Source organism: Lacerta agilis, chromosome 10, assembly GCF_009819535.1.
Source record: "Lacerta agilis isolate rLacAgi1 chromosome 10, rLacAgi1.pri, whole genome shotgun sequence".
Classification (NCBI taxonomy): Eukaryota; Metazoa; Chordata; class Lepidosauria; order Squamata; family Lacertidae; genus Lacerta; species Lacerta agilis.
In genome coordinates, this window is record NC_046321.1 from 65,299,433 (window position 1) to 65,317,646 (window position 18,214).

Below are 18,214 nucleotides of genomic sequence, written 5' to 3' on the forward strand. Positions count from 1 at the left end.
AACGCAGAGAAAAGAGTAATTACATCTGTGATTGCAATGCCAGTCCCAAGAAATTAAATGGTTCAAAGTGGTCCAGATGACTGAGTCAGCTTCTTTGATTGAGCTAATTGTGGTAAAGAAGGAAGCTTTGCGGTTATGTGGGCACCTTCTTCAGATGAGAAAAGCAGGATACACACCCTCTAAACGCTCAGATAGATCTCAGCCATAACAAGGCCCTCAGATTAGTTAGAGCCCCACTCTGTAAAGGTAATTAGCATAATGGTTAATCCAGCCTGGATATCAGATCAGCATGGCATGCTTGCTGAAGGGAGTGAGGAGAGGTAGACCTCCTTTTCTTGGAGCACACGCAGAAAATCAGATGTTAAGAAAACCATGATCACAGAGGAAGTTACATTGCAATGATTTGGCCTTTCAAAAACTTGTGAACAGGGTATACTATTTTGACATGCGTTTGTCATGTTAACTGTAATAGTTTACTGGGGACTGGAAAATAAGCATACATTTATGGCACCAAACGGAGCTTATTTCCATTCATCCTGAACCATTTGCTGTGCTGTTTGAAATGGATAAAACAAATCAGACTGCAATCAGAAATCTTTTTACTTTTGATCTTAAATGGTTTCTGGATTGCAGCCATGCAAGTGGACTGTTTTATTTCAGATGCTGCCCAAGTTTTGTACACAGATACTGACTATATACAGTGGTGCCCCGCTAGACGAAAATAATTCGTTCTGCGAAAATTTTCGTCTAGCGGGTTTTTTGTCTTGCGGAGCGGCAATGACAGCCGCGCTCCGCAAAACGAAAAAAAAAAAGACGAAAATTTTTCGTCTTGCGAGGCAGCCCCATAGACTTTTTTGTCTTGCGGGGCAGCCTTCCGCTAGACGAATGCCTTCGTCTAGCGAGTTTTTCGTCTTGCGAGGCATTCGTCTAGCGGGGTACCACTGTAGTTGGAACTTGAACATGTTTTGAATAAATTGCCAATCCTTAAAATAAATAATTTGCCATGCTATGCCATTTTTTAAAAGTACATTTTCACAGCTTGGTTTTGGCAAGGGAGCTGAACTCCGAAACCACCGTTTCGTTGTGGGATGCACTGATGAGCATGGAAATGAGTGATGGGATAGAGAATATTTTGGCTCCACGCCTTTTGTATGCGCAATTCAAAGCTAGGCACATCCGAATGCCATCAGTGTTAGCTATTCAAGAACAGGGAAAATTCATTCTGAAAAACTTGGGTAGACTGAAAAATTAATCCAAGCAGAAAGTGCTTTACTTTGACCTCTTAATTAAAGGATGAAGGCGAGCTTGCTCACACCCCAGTATATTGTTCTGCCAACACCCTGTCAAACTGCATTTCAAATGAACTGCCTAAACAAAACACTGTAGTGCTTAGAACGATAATGGACTGCTATATTTTGTATGTTGTCCTGTCTTTCATGAAGGATTCATGCCTTTTGTTTTATGATGGGGAAACTCCATCAGCACAAGTCACTTGTAGGCTCTTCATTCTTTTCTATGGGAAATTAAAGACTGCACTCCTGTACTCAGCCCTGCTGAATTGAACGGGATTTACTCCCAAATACGCATGAATAGGAGGAGTGCAGCCTTAACTCTGTCAGCTAGAGTTCATCAGGTTTCATTAAGGTTTCTTCTCACCTTTTCACTGTGAAGGTGAGAGATGAGCAATGAAAAGTGACCTACTGGTAAAAGATTTTTTTAAAAAAGGTATCTCTTACTTTATACAAAAGCATCTAGCATTCTTTTTATGAAAGCAGTGAAGGTTCCATCACGATTCTAAACACGATATGCATCATGGGAGTTGTATTACATATAAGAAGTACTACACTGGACATCAGCAAAGCGTGACAAAATGATACAAACATTTTAGGCATGGGGAAGTAGAGAGAAATTTGAGCAAAAAAGAGCCAATTGGGACAATCTAAGTTAGGTTGCAATCCTCTCTACGTGTGCATGAGTGATTTATCACCGAGTAAACATGCTTCGGATTGGACCACAAGACTCCTAAGAGACTTAGAAGGGGGTGAAATTTACATGGTTCAAAGTTGTATCCCCACTGCTTGTGGAAAGCAGCTTATGTTCATTTGAAAATTAATTGTGCCTTGGCTGTTTTGGGATGTAATACCAAACTATGCTTTACTTTAGTAAACTAACAGCCTTAGGGAGCCTCATTTTTCATGAAGTGTGGGAACTCTGGCTAGTTTGAACTAACCTTCAAGTCTGGATGTAATGAGAAACATTATATATATGTGTGTTATATGTGTTATAAGTGAACCCAAGGCTCTCTGCTGCTTATGCATCTAACACTAAACCATGTTTTAGCACAGGTGTCCTCACTGTGGCATGCACAGGTGCAATGCCACTCCTGAAGGCCTTCCCGAGGCCTGTGAAGCCTCTGTGCTCCCATTTTGCTAGGGGTGACCACCACCTTCTCTTAGGGAGTGAGAAATGAACCATCTCAGCCTTGGAAATTACAGAGTTGAGAGAAGAAGAAGTGGAAAGAGTGTCTCTCTTTCCCACTTCCTTCTTCAGCTACTGTATCTAGTTTTCTAAGCTGCGATCTGCACGCAAGCAGAAAGCAATGTGATGGGGAGACAGAGTGTCTTGAAAATGTTTTGAAAGAAAGAAAAAATATATTTTGGGGGGGACAAATGGGAGAAGTGGAGGATGAGGAGTGGGGTAACCTAAAAGGTAAGGGCCAAAGTATGTGTGCTTGCTATTTTCTTCCTCCTCCTCTGTTTTTTTTTTTTTGTGTGTGTGTGTGTGTAGGGGGGGGGGAATTAATATTTGTACTTTGTTTCCCTCTGGGTTGAGGAGAAATCTGAGCTTGGTGGCCACCCTACTTTCTGGGATTTGTGTTTCCTCCCTCTACCATATGTCTCTCCCAATCCCAAAGAAACCCATGCGCAGAATGTGCAAGTGAGGGGCAGGCCCAACGATTTGATTCTGTGCATGCCTCAGGCGGCAGCCATTTTGTGACTGGCGAAAGCCATTGTGGCAGCAATTTTATGGTGACGCCCAGAGTCCTTTTTTGAAAATTCCAAATGTGTCAATGTTTCAATGAAGCTTACTCCCTTGTAACTATACAATTGCCGCCTTAGGATGTTGTTGAGATTCCCTTGTATTCTTTATGAACTTTATGTGTATATATATAAAATCCTGAAATACAGGGATGCTGGGGGAAATAACAGGATTAAAGAAAGCCCCATCTATCAAATCAAAAAATACGTCCAAGGCCTTGTGTTAAAAATATGCACTTTGATCTTGCCTTTTAAAATATTTTCAATTTCAAGGAGATTGTAGAATGAACAGAGGCACCAAACAAGTTAAGTTGTAAGAGAAAACTTGTCAAAGACTCAGTTAAAACAATTCTGTAAAATGAAAGCATATTAGAGAACAATAAATATGCATGCAGAGTTTACACACCGTGTCTTTAGGGTGGCCCAATAAGTAGAAATAAGGGGAGCCATGCTTGTCACTTTTCATGCACATGGAGAGGCTGGAAGATACCATTCCTAAAGGAAGGGGAGGAACAGCCTAGGACCAATCATTAGAATTAACAGAACCAGTGACATCAAGACATATTATTATTATTAATTATTATTATTATCATTGCAAAGAATTCTTAGCTTATTAGAACAGCTGAGCAGATTGCTTACAAGTAATAGCCAATTTATTTTTTCTAATTAAAGTCAGACAAAGAGGCATGCAGGCGGTTAATATTAGTGAAAGAATGAAGTATTCTACAGACATATTTGAGAAGCAGATAAAGAAATGTGAGATAAATATTGAGGCGATTTGTAAAACCATCCTAAGTCAGAACAAATTTAAAGTGTGAAGGAAACCCAAAACTGACTTGAGATGGACCTGTTTCTGATGGACCTGTTTCTGAGTTGCATTAATGAATGCGTACGGTCCCTCCAGTGTGCACACAAAGGGGAAAGGATGCATAGAATGCCACTTATTGCTCACAATGCCGTGCTAACACACCTCCTGCTTAACACGTCAGCTCTCTTCTCCTCTGCAGAGACCTAACCATCAAGACATGCCATTTCTGGCCAGAATTTATTTGGCAGTTGTAGCTCTGGAGAGGAGATAAAGGGCTGTACAAGCTAGCAGAGAATGTGCCGCTACAGCCTCCTCTTCGGGGCGATGACTGGCGGGCTGCACTTGCACCCGTGTACCAAGGAGGAGGAGGGCAGTAGGAAGGTCCCACTGATTCCTACGAAAACCCCGCTATAGCATCAAGGCTTACTTGTATGGGCTATTTATTTCACTGAAAATCAGGCCTGCAGTTTGGGGCTAATTCATAAATCCACCTAGGTTGGGGTGGTGGTCAGAAGCAATTTTGCTCAGCAGAGATTTGCATGCTCTCATCCCCAGGTGTGTGTTAGGTATTTGGATTATTACAGGCTTCCTGAACCTCGGCCCTCCAGATGTTTTGAGACTACAATTCCCATCATCCCTGACCACTCGTCTTGCTAGCTATGGATCATGGGAATGGTAGGCCAAAAACTTCTGGAGGGCCGAGGTTGAGGAAGCCTGGATTATTACAATATGCTTGATGTGGAGCTACTTTTAAAGACTGAGGACTTTGGGTTGGTTCAGAAAGCTATAGCCAGTCTGTTGACCGAGACCAATTACAGGAAGTCTCTTTGGAACTTCCTCTCTAAGAACATCCAGCCCCCTTGTTGATGGCCGGGCAGGTAAGCAGCCATTTGGCCTTGTGTTATGTACTGAGTTGAATAGGATCCAAACTGCAGCAGTCTGATTGGTCCTAGAACAATAGGATTGAGATTGCAGCAGTCTGACTGGTCCCAGAACAATAGGATTGAGATTGCAGCAGTCTGATTGGTCTGCAGGAGCCACCCAATCCAGCTCCAGGTGGAAGTGAATCCGCACTCTGATTGGCATACAGGAGTATCCCTGAATTAGCCAATCACGTGGGGCCCATTGTGTAAATAGTGTATATAAAGCAAACGTTTTGGGGGAACTACATTCCTCACTACTATGAGCTGAATAAAGAGCATGAAATTCACACTCGACTCCGAGTATATTTCACCTTGTGAGTGGATTCGTTGTTCTCTCTGCTGTGTGTTAATCTGTAAGTTTAATTTAATAACATTTTAAAACTGGCAACCTTTTTTAAATTGACTTGTTAACTCATGCCTGGTTTTTATATGGCTTCATTGTATTACTACTTATTATGTCATGTGGGTTGGTTATTTTTCTGCTGTTGTTTGCTGCCTTGGGCATTCTTTCATAAAAGGTTGAGTATAAATGCAATATCTAATACAGGCAGACCTCATTTTTATTGCCTTTGCTTTATTGCACTTCGCAGATATTGCTCCTTACGAGAACATGGGTGCAGCTGTAAGCAGCCACTCACCACCCCTTTTCTGGCCATGGGAAGGGGGTCATGACTTGGCCTGGAGGCAGGTTTTCCCCCTTCCGCCCCTGCAGCCAGGGGGGGCCTGGCTTAATAGACCGCAGTAGCTGCAAACATAACTTTTATATGCACTGAGAAACAAAACAAAAAAGTGACTCGCTTTAATGTGATATTTGCTTTATTGTGGAGGTCTAGAACCGACCACCTGTATGCCAGTGTGTCGTTTACACTCGGCCTTTCCATTAACCCCCGCCACTAAACTGGGGACAAGTAAAAGGTAACAACTCCCCCTCCCAAAACGATCCAGTACTGATGAAAACACCACCATGAGCAACAGCACCAACAAAAATTCAAAATAAATATACAGACCAAAAAAATAAATAAACAGTGATCTAAGTGCAACATTAATATGAGAGTGTGTGAGTTGGATGAGGCTTTTGGTGGAATTTTTAAAAATCAATATATGACTCCTGTACTTTGAGGAAGTCTGAGCAAGGGCCTGCTATGGATGTGCTTTGGGAGGCAGGCGTGGGGTGGCCTATTTCTGGAAGGCAATGTGGGTTCCGACAGGCCTGCATGACTTCTGATTCACCAAGCAGAATGGAGCCTCTGGCAAGGCTCACCAACCTCTGAGTTGCGTTGCCTGCCCAGAGGCTGCAAAAACACCGAAACTGTGAAGCACCTGGCAGCCACAGTGAGCAAGGAGCCTTTCGCTTGGTGATTCACAAGTAGCTGTGCAGGCTGGATTGAAGTCAGGGTACATGGAAGTGGACAGGAGGAAGGATGGGGTTTTAAACTGCTAGCCAGCGCTGATGAGAGCTATAGCCCAAACACCTAGCGGGCACCAGTTTGAGGAAGGCTGGCCTAGGCATTAGCAAGAAAAATAGGGGGTGGGGTGGAGTTTATCTGTATCGTTACTGTGGGGTGTAAAAGAGGACAGGAGCAGTCAAACACAACTTTTGCTAGAGTAGACATAAAGGTTGTCTCAGTCCTTGAGCTGGAACTTCCTGCCTTCCTGGACTGAGACAAAACTTCCTTGTATGGGTGCGGCCTCTGCTTGAAGAACCACAGGCCAGGCCTCCATTTTGCCTCTTCAGTCTTCTCTCTCTCATTGCCATCTTAACAGCAGCATTACTAAGATGCCCCCTTGGCTCTAGGCCAAGAGAAGAAAAGGGGGACTTTCTCCCATAAGGAGATAGTCACCACATGTATACTGTTTAGTAACTTTTAAGTCTGCCTCTGGGATCCTTTGTGTGAACAAATGGTTTCTTGTGAGTAAACGTTTTATACTTTACTGAAGACTGTGTAGTGTTTTATTAAAAGAGGGATTAAAAGGGGAAGACACCAGGATAATATTTCTAATGACTCTAGCGAGTCTGTGCAAGCTATCTGCTGTGTGTGTGCTAAAAAAGGGAATGTTAACTATGCAGATATTATAGAACTTGTAAACACAAGTTGGGACAGGATATCTTAAACAATATATTCTCCCCCACATCCCTTAACATTCCCACAGTTACTGCAACAGTTTCTGAATCTAAAAGAGTTGAAAAAGCAGGTTATTTTGCAATGGCCTCCAGCAGCCATGTTGGGCTAGTACCCATGACACATTTATAAACATATGAGTCCCAGCACCTCTTTCTTCTACCAAATCCCCCTATGTATGTGTTTGTGTGTGTTGTGATTATTTAATCAGTTAGATGTCTTGAGTTTCACTGGAAAGTGGGATATATTTTTTAAGAATAAATATGACAATGTTTTTAATTGCTCCCTGCCTGTTTTGATGTAAACATGCTACAAAATTTACATGCCATTTTGGGTGGACGCTGAACAGCAGCACTTTATTTTTTGAGTATAAAGCTAAAAAGACATTAGTTGTTGGCCGTGGATACTATTTCTAATTCCTGATCAAGCCCAAGAGCCTTTAATTAGGGCATTTTGCACTGCAGTGCATCTCAGAAACCTCCACATTAGCTGGAAAATTGAACTACCTTCTGAAAAACAAGATAAGGACTCAGCCACAGAAGTCAGCTACCAAAATGAAATGAAATTTTGGGAGTCTGAAATTGAATCTGGGAAGATGCCACGTTGAATTCTAAGTGCATTTATGCAAACTGGGAGGCAGGCAGCCATTTCAAAGTTAAACAAATGAAGGAAGGTAACTAATAATCAGCCTGCTTCAGCTAATACTGAATGGATAGTTTTTCTGTGGGCTGCCATCTTCTGTTTTGTTTTAGAGTTAAGGGCCAGCTCACACGTAGGGGACAGTTCTTTATTTAACATTTTTAAGCTGCTTTTCTGGGCATACCTATCTGAAACCAGATTACAATATTAAACTTCCCCACAATGAATAAGCAAAAATAAACTATTAATAAACAATCCTGTAAAATCAAAATAGTATCACCTTTTAGGCAATAAAACAATCTTGTGTGTGGAGTTATACTGGAATCTTGTGTGAATATGCCACCAGGTATGCGGCAGTGCCTACCAACTCTGGTGTGGGCAGAATCTGCATACATCTGTATAGATGCACACTCAATTGACTGAATGAATTATATGAATTGGGTACCTATACTGTACAGCAAGCCAGCCGCTTCATGTATTTTAAAGATGTCTTGCCATTCCCTCATTACTTGCTTTGAAGCCATTTGTCAAAATGTTGATTTTTTTTTTAAAAAAAACAACTCAGAGAAGTGTGCTCATTCTCCCTTGTGAAGATTTCGGTTCCTCTAGCCATTATTATCCTCAATAAACAGGTTTTGAGATATGAGGTAGATATGCAACATCCATTTTCCTTAAGCTATTAGCTGGTGCATCCTTCTGTGAAGGCAACTCCACTGCCAGAGCATTAATCAAAGCTTTTCCTCCCGTAGAGATATCCTGATCAAATCCATGAATGACTGACTGGGCATGATCAGGCTACATTTGGGATTTTCTGCTCCCCACTCCTTTTTTTTGGATTAGTAACAGAATCTTTTATTTCTTTCTACCCAAATACTGCATTCCCAGAGACAACATGGAGATTACATTCTTTGTACTGTGTTTATATAATTAGTCCATCTCAGCCTATAATCTCCAGTGAATTTTACAGCGAAATCTTAAGGAAATACACATGCAATTTTCTACTTCCTTTACGGAAACTGCTGCCAGGCTCTAGTTAACTGGGTGGTGGTGAAAATGTTTAGAAGCATAACTAAGTATCTCCCCAACTGGGGATTCATTGATATCTAAGCTGCTTCCCAGAATGCCCTCATGCCAGCCTTTTGGGCTGTTCCCAAGGCTTTGGAGGAGCTGGCAGAATTGGGGAGGAAGGCTCCGCCATTGGAACTGTATCTTTAAAACTGATCTATCCCATGGCAATATTCCAGGGACACAGTCTTTATAGTGCAATCCTCCAGGTACCCTGACTCCACCTTTCAAACCTGGGACTTGGAAATGAGGACTAGTGACATCTAGAACGCTTTGCAAAGCATCCCATGAACTGTGAAGCTCTTGACCCATGCCTAGTTCCTCTGGCTCTCTTGCATCTTTGCATGGATACAGAAACAAACAAGGCTGGACAATCTTAACGATATATTATGCATGTTTATACTTTTTTATAACTTGTATTGTGTTCCTGTTTTCTAGTCTATTAGGTTCCCCAAACAGCTTGCAATTCCCCCCCCCCATTGCAAACAAACAGTTAAAAGCTCATTGAAACCACTACCATAAAACCAATTTTAACCTCCCCCCCCCCAACCGCACAGAAATGAAACTGATCACAAAGCAGCAAAATCGACAACTAATTCAAAACAGACATCAACAGAAAAAGAAAACGCACACTCTGGAAATCTCTTTTGATGATAGTATTCACAAATGTTTGTTATTTCGATTAGCAATTGAATTATGTACTTCTCCCCAACAAGTTTATGCAGCCTGTATATGAGAGAGCTACCTGAAAATCATTGATGAAACTATCCTTACGAGTTTATAGCATCTCTTCCCCTGTCAAGCATTGCATCTAATGGGTCCTTTGGGCCCTGTGTAGCTGGGAATAATGCAATTCTACCTCTGCTGCTGGTAGGTATCTACAAAAGGCATACAGCCATTTAACTACGCATTATGGCATGTACTTCCAGAGGGATGCCGTACTGATTTGACACATTTGCAATTGACACATAACACTGAACAGTAGCAATTTCCAAGACAAAAGAATCACAGATTGATACTAATAAAAATGAAAACCCACCATATTCTGGGACCTGCCCGGTTCCACGTTTCAGTAGCAACCGCACTCTCCTGCCGCCAGATTTGATTAGTTCTATTGCTCTGGCGTGTGTCATGTCCCTTGTGCTTTCCCCATTAATTTCAATTATTTGATCCCCCACCTGCCAGACAAAAAGAAAAGAGTGCCAAGTTAGACGAAGGTAAACAAAGCATTTAATTTTGAAAACACGTAAACACACAGTATCATTCACATATCATTCATTTAATGCAGGGCCCTCCAAACTAAGGCCCGGGGGCCGGATGCGGCCCAATCGCCTTCTAAATCTGGTCCGGGAAACAGCGTGTTTTTACATGAATAGAATGTGTCCTTTTATTTAAAATGCATCTCTGGGTTATTTGTGGGGCATAGGAATTAGTTCATTCCCCCCCCCAAATATAGTCCGGCCCCCCACAAGGTCTGACGGACAGTGGACCGGCCCCCTGCTGAAAAAGTTTGCTGACCCCTGATTTAATGCATTGGGATGTACTAGATACCTTAACATATTTTTTCCTCCTGCCTTGAATTAAAGATGAATGTAAGATTAACCTCAGTCATATCCTAGGGTCTCTCTCCTCCCTGACCCATAAGCCACATTTAGTTCAGACCGTAACTTGTACAGATGCTCAGGACCTAAGAAACAGAACTGTAGTAATGGGTGATGATAGAGTTTAACAAGAACCATTCTGCTGCATATCCGGAGCACCTGGGGAATTCTGAAGGCCCTAATCCTGGGAACGGGATGGGCGTATTCACAGCTGCTCTCATAAACTATGCCAGTGGGCCAAAGTAGTCTGAAACTGAAGGCTGCCGTGTAATTTTAAGCTTTCATATGGAAGATATGGAATAAAAGCAACAACAACGGCACAACGTAGCAAAGTCAGCCCATTATTTAAATCCCATTTGTTTTCGTGATGGAGTTAAACATGTGCTTAACTTTCTCCTACTGAAATCAATGAGAATGAAGAGTGCTTAACGTGGGATGGATTGTGCCCCAACTATAAAAGAAAAGAAAATCCTAGCAAATGATAGGGCACTTAAGACATTCTTTTTGAAAAGCATGCTGCCTGGCAAAAGTGAGGAGGAGGCCCAATCTTCAGTTAGGGTAGGAAATAGCAACCCTATTGATTGCTTTGTCACTGTAATTACAACACTATTCTTATGCCATTCTTAATCCATCATTATTTTCTGAAGAATGTATTATGGCATTTTCCTTTACATCACTGTGTCTTCAAAGCTCATCTTATTTTTTTATGTGAAGATATTATTCTTTGAAAGAAGCAATCTATACCAGTACACTGAACAAATGGTTTCAGTTATAATCTTGAGTCAGGTATTTGCTCCCTGACCCACCGGATGGCAAAAGTGCAAATTTCAACCCAAGTTAAATTAACTCCCTGGTTTAGCAGATTTTTTATTTGCTGCTGTTATTACTGTTAATGTCTTTTTATGTTTCGTACTATCACCCTCTCCCATCTTTGGAAGAACTATACAGTTCCAGCTGCCTTAAAAAAGTAAACAATATTTTACAGGATCCATCTCATCCAGGATACAGTCTTTTTGCACCACTGCCTTCGGCCAAGAGATATAGAACAATTAAAGCAAGAAGAAATAGATTAAAAATAGTTTCTACCCCAGAGCTATAACCATCTTAAATGCTGTAACCAGATAATATGACCTTGGAGAGTTGTGATGGGTGTGTATGTATGTGCATGTTTGGCTGAAAATGTGTTTTTTGTTTTTTGCCTTGTTTTTATGAGATGGCATTCAATTTTGGTGCACTTGTACAACATTGTGCTTGTACTTGTACAATGACAATAAAGATATCTTATCATCTTGTTGTTCAGTCATTCAGTTGTGTCCGACTCTTCGTGACCCCATGGACCAGAGCACGCCAGTCACCCCTATCCTTCACTGCCTCTCGCAGTTTGGCCAAACTCATGCCAGTCGCTTTGAGAACACTGTCCAACCATCTCATCCTCTGTCATCCCCTTCTCCTTGTGCCCTCCATCTTTCCCAACATCAGGGTCTTTTCCAGGGAGTCTTCTCTTCTCATGAGGTGGCCAAAGTACTAGAGCCTCAACTTCAGGATCTGCCGTTCCAGTGCGCACTCAGGACTGATTTCTTTAAGGATGGATAAGTTTGATCTTTTTGCAGTCCATGGGACTCTCAAGAGTCTTCTCCACCTTATCTTATCTATCTTATCTTATCTTATCTTATCTTATCTTATCTTATCTTATCTTATCTTATTGCTGTTCCTACTGTTTTGGATTGCTGTTAGCCTATGAGCTGCCTTGCAGGCACCCTGAAATTGGAATAGAAATATATAAAATAACAAATCAATAAGCTGGCCTTCTTTTTTTTAACTTCAGCATAATTCATACCTAGGTCACAAGCTGCTTCTTTTATGCCATATGTGCACTCTATATTTATAACTGCTCTGCCTTGTGTTTTTTTTGAGAAACATGTTAGAAACTAGTTCCCATGAACGAGTAGCTTGATTTGTCAAACAAGCTACACTGATAAGAACGGCCAATGCGACACCAGGGCTCCCTAAACCCCACAGCTGTCTGTTTTCTTGCGTATTGATGGGCCAGAGGTTATCACCCACATGAACAAGAGCATGTGGGCTCAGTCAAAGAAGCACAGTATCAACAGAACAACAGCAGCTCATTTTGTTGGGACATTTGATCACTGCAGCACAGAATGTCATAAAACTTAGATGGGATTTTCTAAACAAGTAGAGCTGCTGGAGAGCAGGACACATGGCTGAGCAGATTAAATAAGCACATTTATCAAAACCAGAGCAACACACCTGCTCTGCAATAGCTCAGCATGGGGAGAGCTCTCCCTGAGAGCATGGAGACAATTCTCACTATGGGAGGTATCTGAAAATCAACTCAGAATTTTGGGTGGAAATCTAAGTAATATTTGAATCCGAATGATTTACACACACACACACTCTCTCTCCACCCCCACCCCCCAATGAAGCTACCTTACCCTTCCCTATCTGATTGGAGCTGGATTTGTTTGTTAGCATTGATGTCCACGGTTGGGAAGCCTTTGTGTGTAGACCTCTATCAGTGTAAGTTTCCTGGATTCTGAAATCAGGATCCTGCAGGGCCCCAGGGCCTAGGTCTGGCTATGCACAGAGAGAGATGTACAAAGGCTTCCTTGCCTCAGACATCTACACTAAAATGATGTGGGTGGTGGGGCTGGCAGGACCTGCATGTCATTGGTGGGCCTCCCAAATGTGCTTCTCACCAGCTCCTTCCTAAGCGCTTTCACTCTTCATACAAGTACAGTGGTATCTTGGGTTACAGACGCTTCAGGTTACAGACTCCACTAACCCAGAAATAGTGCCTCGGGTTAAGAACTTTGCTTCAGGATGAGAACAGAAATTGCGCAGCGGCAGTGGGGGCTCCTATTAGCTAAAGTGGTACCTCAGGTTAAGAACGGACCTCCAGAACGAATTAAGTTCTTAACCCGAGGTACCACTGTAACGGGAAAGCCATTGGTGTGCTTTTTTCATGGACACCAATGCATGCCAGTGCTACCTTAAACAAATGTCCTTGAGATATTATTTTTTCAAGTCACATTCAATGACTGAAAAACACAAATTGTGTGGCTATTTTCTCCTAGGTTCTAGCAGATGACGAATCTTGCTTTGATCCTTGACACTACTTTATAAAAAGCATGTGCATGCAGAGTCACAGCCCTTATGAGACCTAACAATTCTAAGAGTTAGAAAACTCCCTTTCATAGCAGTAGTGGCCCATGAAGTTGGCAGTTACTTAAGGTGCTACTGGAAGGATTTTTTTATTTTTTATTTTGTTTTGACAATGGCAGACCAACATGGCTACCTACCTGTAACTCTCCTATACTGGTTAGATTAAAAATGCAGTTTCTGCTCAAGAGATTCTACATTCCTATAGTTGCTAGCAGTGCTATATTGGTAGAAAAAGAGGTGCCAGAACTCACCATGAATGTCTCCCTCATTCTTTCTCTTAGAATGGCAATGGCGCCCACCTGAGTGGTGCCAGAACTGAGTTCTGGTGAGTTCCGGCTGAAAAAAAGTCCTGGTTGCTAGCAGCATTTCAGCCGATGGGCTATTTGTTCCTGACCATTCTGACTTAAGATGGGAAAGGATCCAACATCAAATGCAACTTCACTCAGGGAAGTGTGAGGTCAATTGCCTCTAGTCACCAGACCCTTAAAAGCTACTGAACAACTAATTTTAAATTATAAAAGTAAAGGTAAAGGGACCCCTGACCATTAGGTCCAGCCACGGACGACTCTGGGGTGCAGTGCTCATCTTGATCATGTGGCCAGCATGACTAAGCCACTTCTGGCGGACCAGAGCAGTGCATGGAAACGCCATTTACCTTCCCGCCAGAGTGGTACCTATTTATCTACTTGCACTTTTTGGCAGGAACAGGGACCGAGCAACGGGAGCTCACCCCATCGCGGGGATTTGAATCGCTGACCTTCGGATCAGCAAGTTCTAGGCTCTGTGGTTTAGACCACAGCGCCACCTGCATCCCTCAATTCTAAATTATATCTACACATAAATAAATAAAAATACTCTCAAAAATCTACAAAGTTATCTGCAACGTGATGACAGCAGATCTAATCTCATTAAAATCTATATGGGAAATGGATTTATACTGCAAAATTGATTACGCACACTGGCAAAACCTTTTAAGTCATTGTCAGCAAAAATGAGTGAAAATAGTTTTTAAACAATGCACAGATGCTGCTACACAGGTTCAGCTCCCGTTCAAGTCGTTTATGATGCAGAGGATGTCAACAGTTAGGTTCGTATTTCCATACATGACCAAAATGAAATCCTGTACAATTGCTTTGGAAAATCATCTTTCTTCTATTACAGGACAGGTAATACAACCCGATCTGGAGTTAGCTTTATTAAATCTGTTTATAGATGACCCAAATAATTTACTGTTTAAGGGCCTTCTAAACTTTTTAATGTCTGCAGCTAGAGTGATATTAATATTATTGGAAAACAGCTACTAACTTGACTCTACAGAGGCAGGGTGGAATAGATTGTGGAACAATCTTACAGCGAAACTAACCCAGCATCTTAGAGTGCTAAGGAACACAAAGAGCAAAGATGACTTTGATACATTATGGTACATGTTTATTCTGCACACTGGAAAGGACAATGTTGTTCCCTCAACATTAGCTATCTATGGCTCACTCTGGGACAATCTGTTAAGTTGGAGAGTAGAGGACATTAAACTGCTATAATAACCTCATGTTTGGCTGTATCTTTTACATTGCATATGCATGGAATATTTATTGGGAAGTGGAGGAATGTGTGTTGTTTCAGGGAGGAATATTCAGGAAAGGGAAGGCTTGGGTGGCAAGGGGGCTGGGAGCCAAGGATCTGCGATGATATTTAGGGTGGAGATGCGGGAGTTGCCATGCCCAGCCACTCATGTACCTAGCTGCTTGGTGTCGGCACACCCCAAAAATAAAATGCAGGCTTTCATCAGAACACAGTGTTCGTGTCACACCCCCACACAAAAACTTCGTTTGCATTTTTGATCCATTGTAAGCTGTGTCTTAATTACTCTTTTCTTTTATATTTATGAAAGCAGGAGGGTGTGTTGCTTTAAAGAAAAAGCCATTTCAGTTCAGATTAATTCAGATTCTCCAGCCAGGCTCCGGAACAACTGAGCTATGAAATTGAGCGGCCTGTTTTGTGACAATAATGAGGAGATAATATTCCTAGGGAGCATCTAAGTGACATTTTTATTGATAGGTTAATTACAAATAAAATGGTAAAGCTTTTAAAAACCATTAAAATAAAGAGACTCAGATGTATGCAACATTTGTATGTACTTTTTTCTTTTAACCCTCTATTTAGCAGGTAAATCATTAATAAACTTCCTACTATATTTCTCCCAATAAATAGCTATATTATTTTCTTTGACATGCCAGGTTCCCGCAGATAAGTGTATTTATATTGATCCGGCAGAACTGCATTTCTGATTACTTTCCCCTTAGGATTCTGGTTTGGCACTACATGAGATGCAGGGGAAGCATTTCTTTTGGTGGCGGGGGGCGAGGAAGACTAGTTGGTCTGGTGCAGAATTCGGTGGCCAGTTTGCTCACCAGGATTTGAGCATATTACACCGATCCTGGCCAGACTGCACTGACTGCCAATTGGTTTCTGGACCCAATTCAAAGTGCTGGTCTTGACCTATAAAGCCTTAAACAATTTAGGAGTGCAATACCTCAAAGACTGCCTCTGCCCATTGGAACGGACTCAGACCCTGCGATCATCCTCTGAGGCATCTCTTCTATGAGAGGTCTAGAGCAGGGGTCAGCAAACTTACCGGGCCTCGGGCCAGTGTCTCCAGTGCTAATCACGTGGTGGGCTGGAGGGCGGGGGAGCGCGCACCCATATGCGTGCGCACATGCTATTTCTGGCGCACTTCTGGGTCGGAGGAGCAACAGAAATAGCTTGTGCGCATGCGCACGGGCCTCCCCCGACCCGGAAGTGCACCAGAAATGACGCTTGCGCATGCTATTTCCCGTGCTCCTCCGACCTGGAAGTGGACAGCTGTGCTGGTGAGAGCGGATGGCAGCAGCAGGCAGCGGGGGTTGCCACGGGCCAGATAATGGAGTCCCGTGGGCCGTATCCGGCCCACAGACCATAGTTTGGAGACCTCTGGTCTAGAGGGTGGCAGAATGAGAACAGACCATTTCTGCAGTGCCTCCCTGTTTGTGGAATGCCCTCCTCAGGGAGGCTCACCTGGCGCCTTCATTTCATGTATTTAGGTGCCAGGCAAATACATTTTTTCTTCAACCAGGCCTTTGGCTGATTAACATTCTGTGGCCTTTTGGGTATGTATGTGGGAATGGGGTTATTGGTTTGTTTTGCTTTTTAATGTATTTTGTGTTTTCACTTTGTATTTTTTGTGTTGTGAACCGCTCTTTGAGCTTCAGATGAAGGGCAGTATACAAACCTAATAAACAAACAAACAAAATTTAGAGGGGCGCAGAAAGATCCTGCAATGACTTTGTACAGCTGTACAGTTTGTGGAGGCTGCCTTTAGAAAAACCAGACTGCTGGATCAGGCCAAAAGTCCACCATCCTGTTCTCACAATGGCCAACGAGATGGCTATGGGAAGCCCAGAAGATGGACCTGAGCGCAACAGCACCCTCTCTGTTTCTGATTCCCAGCACCTGGTGCTCAGAGGCATACTGTCTCCAACCATGGTCGTAGAACCTAGGCATCATGGCTGGTAGCCATGCAAAGCCCGATCCTCCATGACTTTGCCTAATCCTCTCTCAAAGCCATTCAAGTTCATTAATTGAAGGTTCTAGTATTATGGGAGTATTAACCCCAGGTTCTAGTATTATGGGAGAGGGAGAAACACCTCACTTTCTTCCCACCACACGTTTTGCTCTGTGTACGTGCATGAATCATTTTACAATGAGGAAACGTATCGTGTGAAGTATTCCTGGAGGAGGGAGGGTTCACTCCTCAGGAACTCCAGTGATGTCTGGGAATGAACCTTGGGGAGCCTCTGTCTGCCAGGGCAGGCAATACTGAGCCAGAGGAACCATGGCTCTGACTCAGCTTCCAACTTCCCTGTGAGAGCCTGGAAAATCGGCAACAGAATAAAGATCTAGGAATTGGAATCAAAGGAATATTGAGGAAAGAGCTGAATTGTGGTGGGGGTCAGTGGGAAAGACAGGCATTAATTGGGCCTTTTGATGAACGTAGGTTACTAGATGTGCTTAGCAGGTTAGTAAATATTTTCAGCCGACGTGCATGGTTGGTTTATGACGTGTCTAAGCAATTACAGTTGCCTAACTTAAAAAGCAAGTTGCCTGCTGTGCCATTCTTGAATGAGCAGGCCTCTGCCAACAAAAAAAAAAACTCATTACAGGTGTGCCGCTTCCCTGCTGCACCAGAAATGAAGGTAATTGCATATGCGGGCTTTCAACCTGCGTTAAGTGGGGAAATTTAATGGTAAAAACAGCCCCCGATGATTGTGCACAAAGGGCACTGCTGTCTGCCATCTCCTTAATGCATTTTATAATTAAACCTCTTGAAAGAGACTAATTACCCTATGGAAAGTGACATCTCCTATTTATATGTGCACTGTAGCTTCCAAATTAAATATTCAATATCTTATTACTTTTTTTCATCCTTCCTTCCGATAGAAAGAGGCAGCCTGGGAAGGGCCCCGCATTGTGCAACTTTCCCCATAGCATGGGGCTCCCTCTCTCCTGAGCCGAAAGCCCCTCTCTCAGTGAAAGTTAACTCATTAAAGCAGTCCTCACATAATGGATCTCATTACAGCAGATCCAACGCACAGGCTGTTGCCATTGGTGGATGGTGTAGCGTAATGGATGGGAGCTGAAGAGTTCCTCAGCTCAATTTTTGCTCTAGCCATTCACTTACTAGGTGGCCTCAAGCAAGCCATAAGAATGTTGGACAAGGCCAGCTGGATCAGGCCAATGGGTTAATAACTGGATTGATTAACTGCCCGCCCTTTGAATGGAAGAACCTAGACAGCTGCCCAGG

General features: G+C 42.7%; 1 protein-coding gene across 18 annotated transcripts in view; it reads right to left on the minus strand.

Annotated features, from left to right (window-relative positions):
* The window catches only part of MAGI2 (membrane associated guanylate kinase, WW and PDZ domain containing 2), a 600,602-nt gene that overhangs the window by 17,986 nt on the left and 564,402 nt on the right, over positions 1 to 18,214 (minus strand). For 12 of the 18 annotated variants that reach the window (XM_033162889.1, XM_033162886.1, XM_033162885.1 and 9 more), the window contains one exon: positions 9,633 to 9,771. In XM_033162889.1, the coding sequence (XP_033018780.1) occupies positions 9,633 to 9,771 (139 nt within the window). Of the gene's footprint in view, positions 1 to 3,444; positions 3,556 to 9,632; positions 9,772 to 10,158; positions 10,281 to 18,214 lie in introns of those variants that run through there. The other 6 variants (XM_033162894.1, XM_033162895.1, XM_033162893.1 and 3 more) reach the window with 3 other exon arrangements.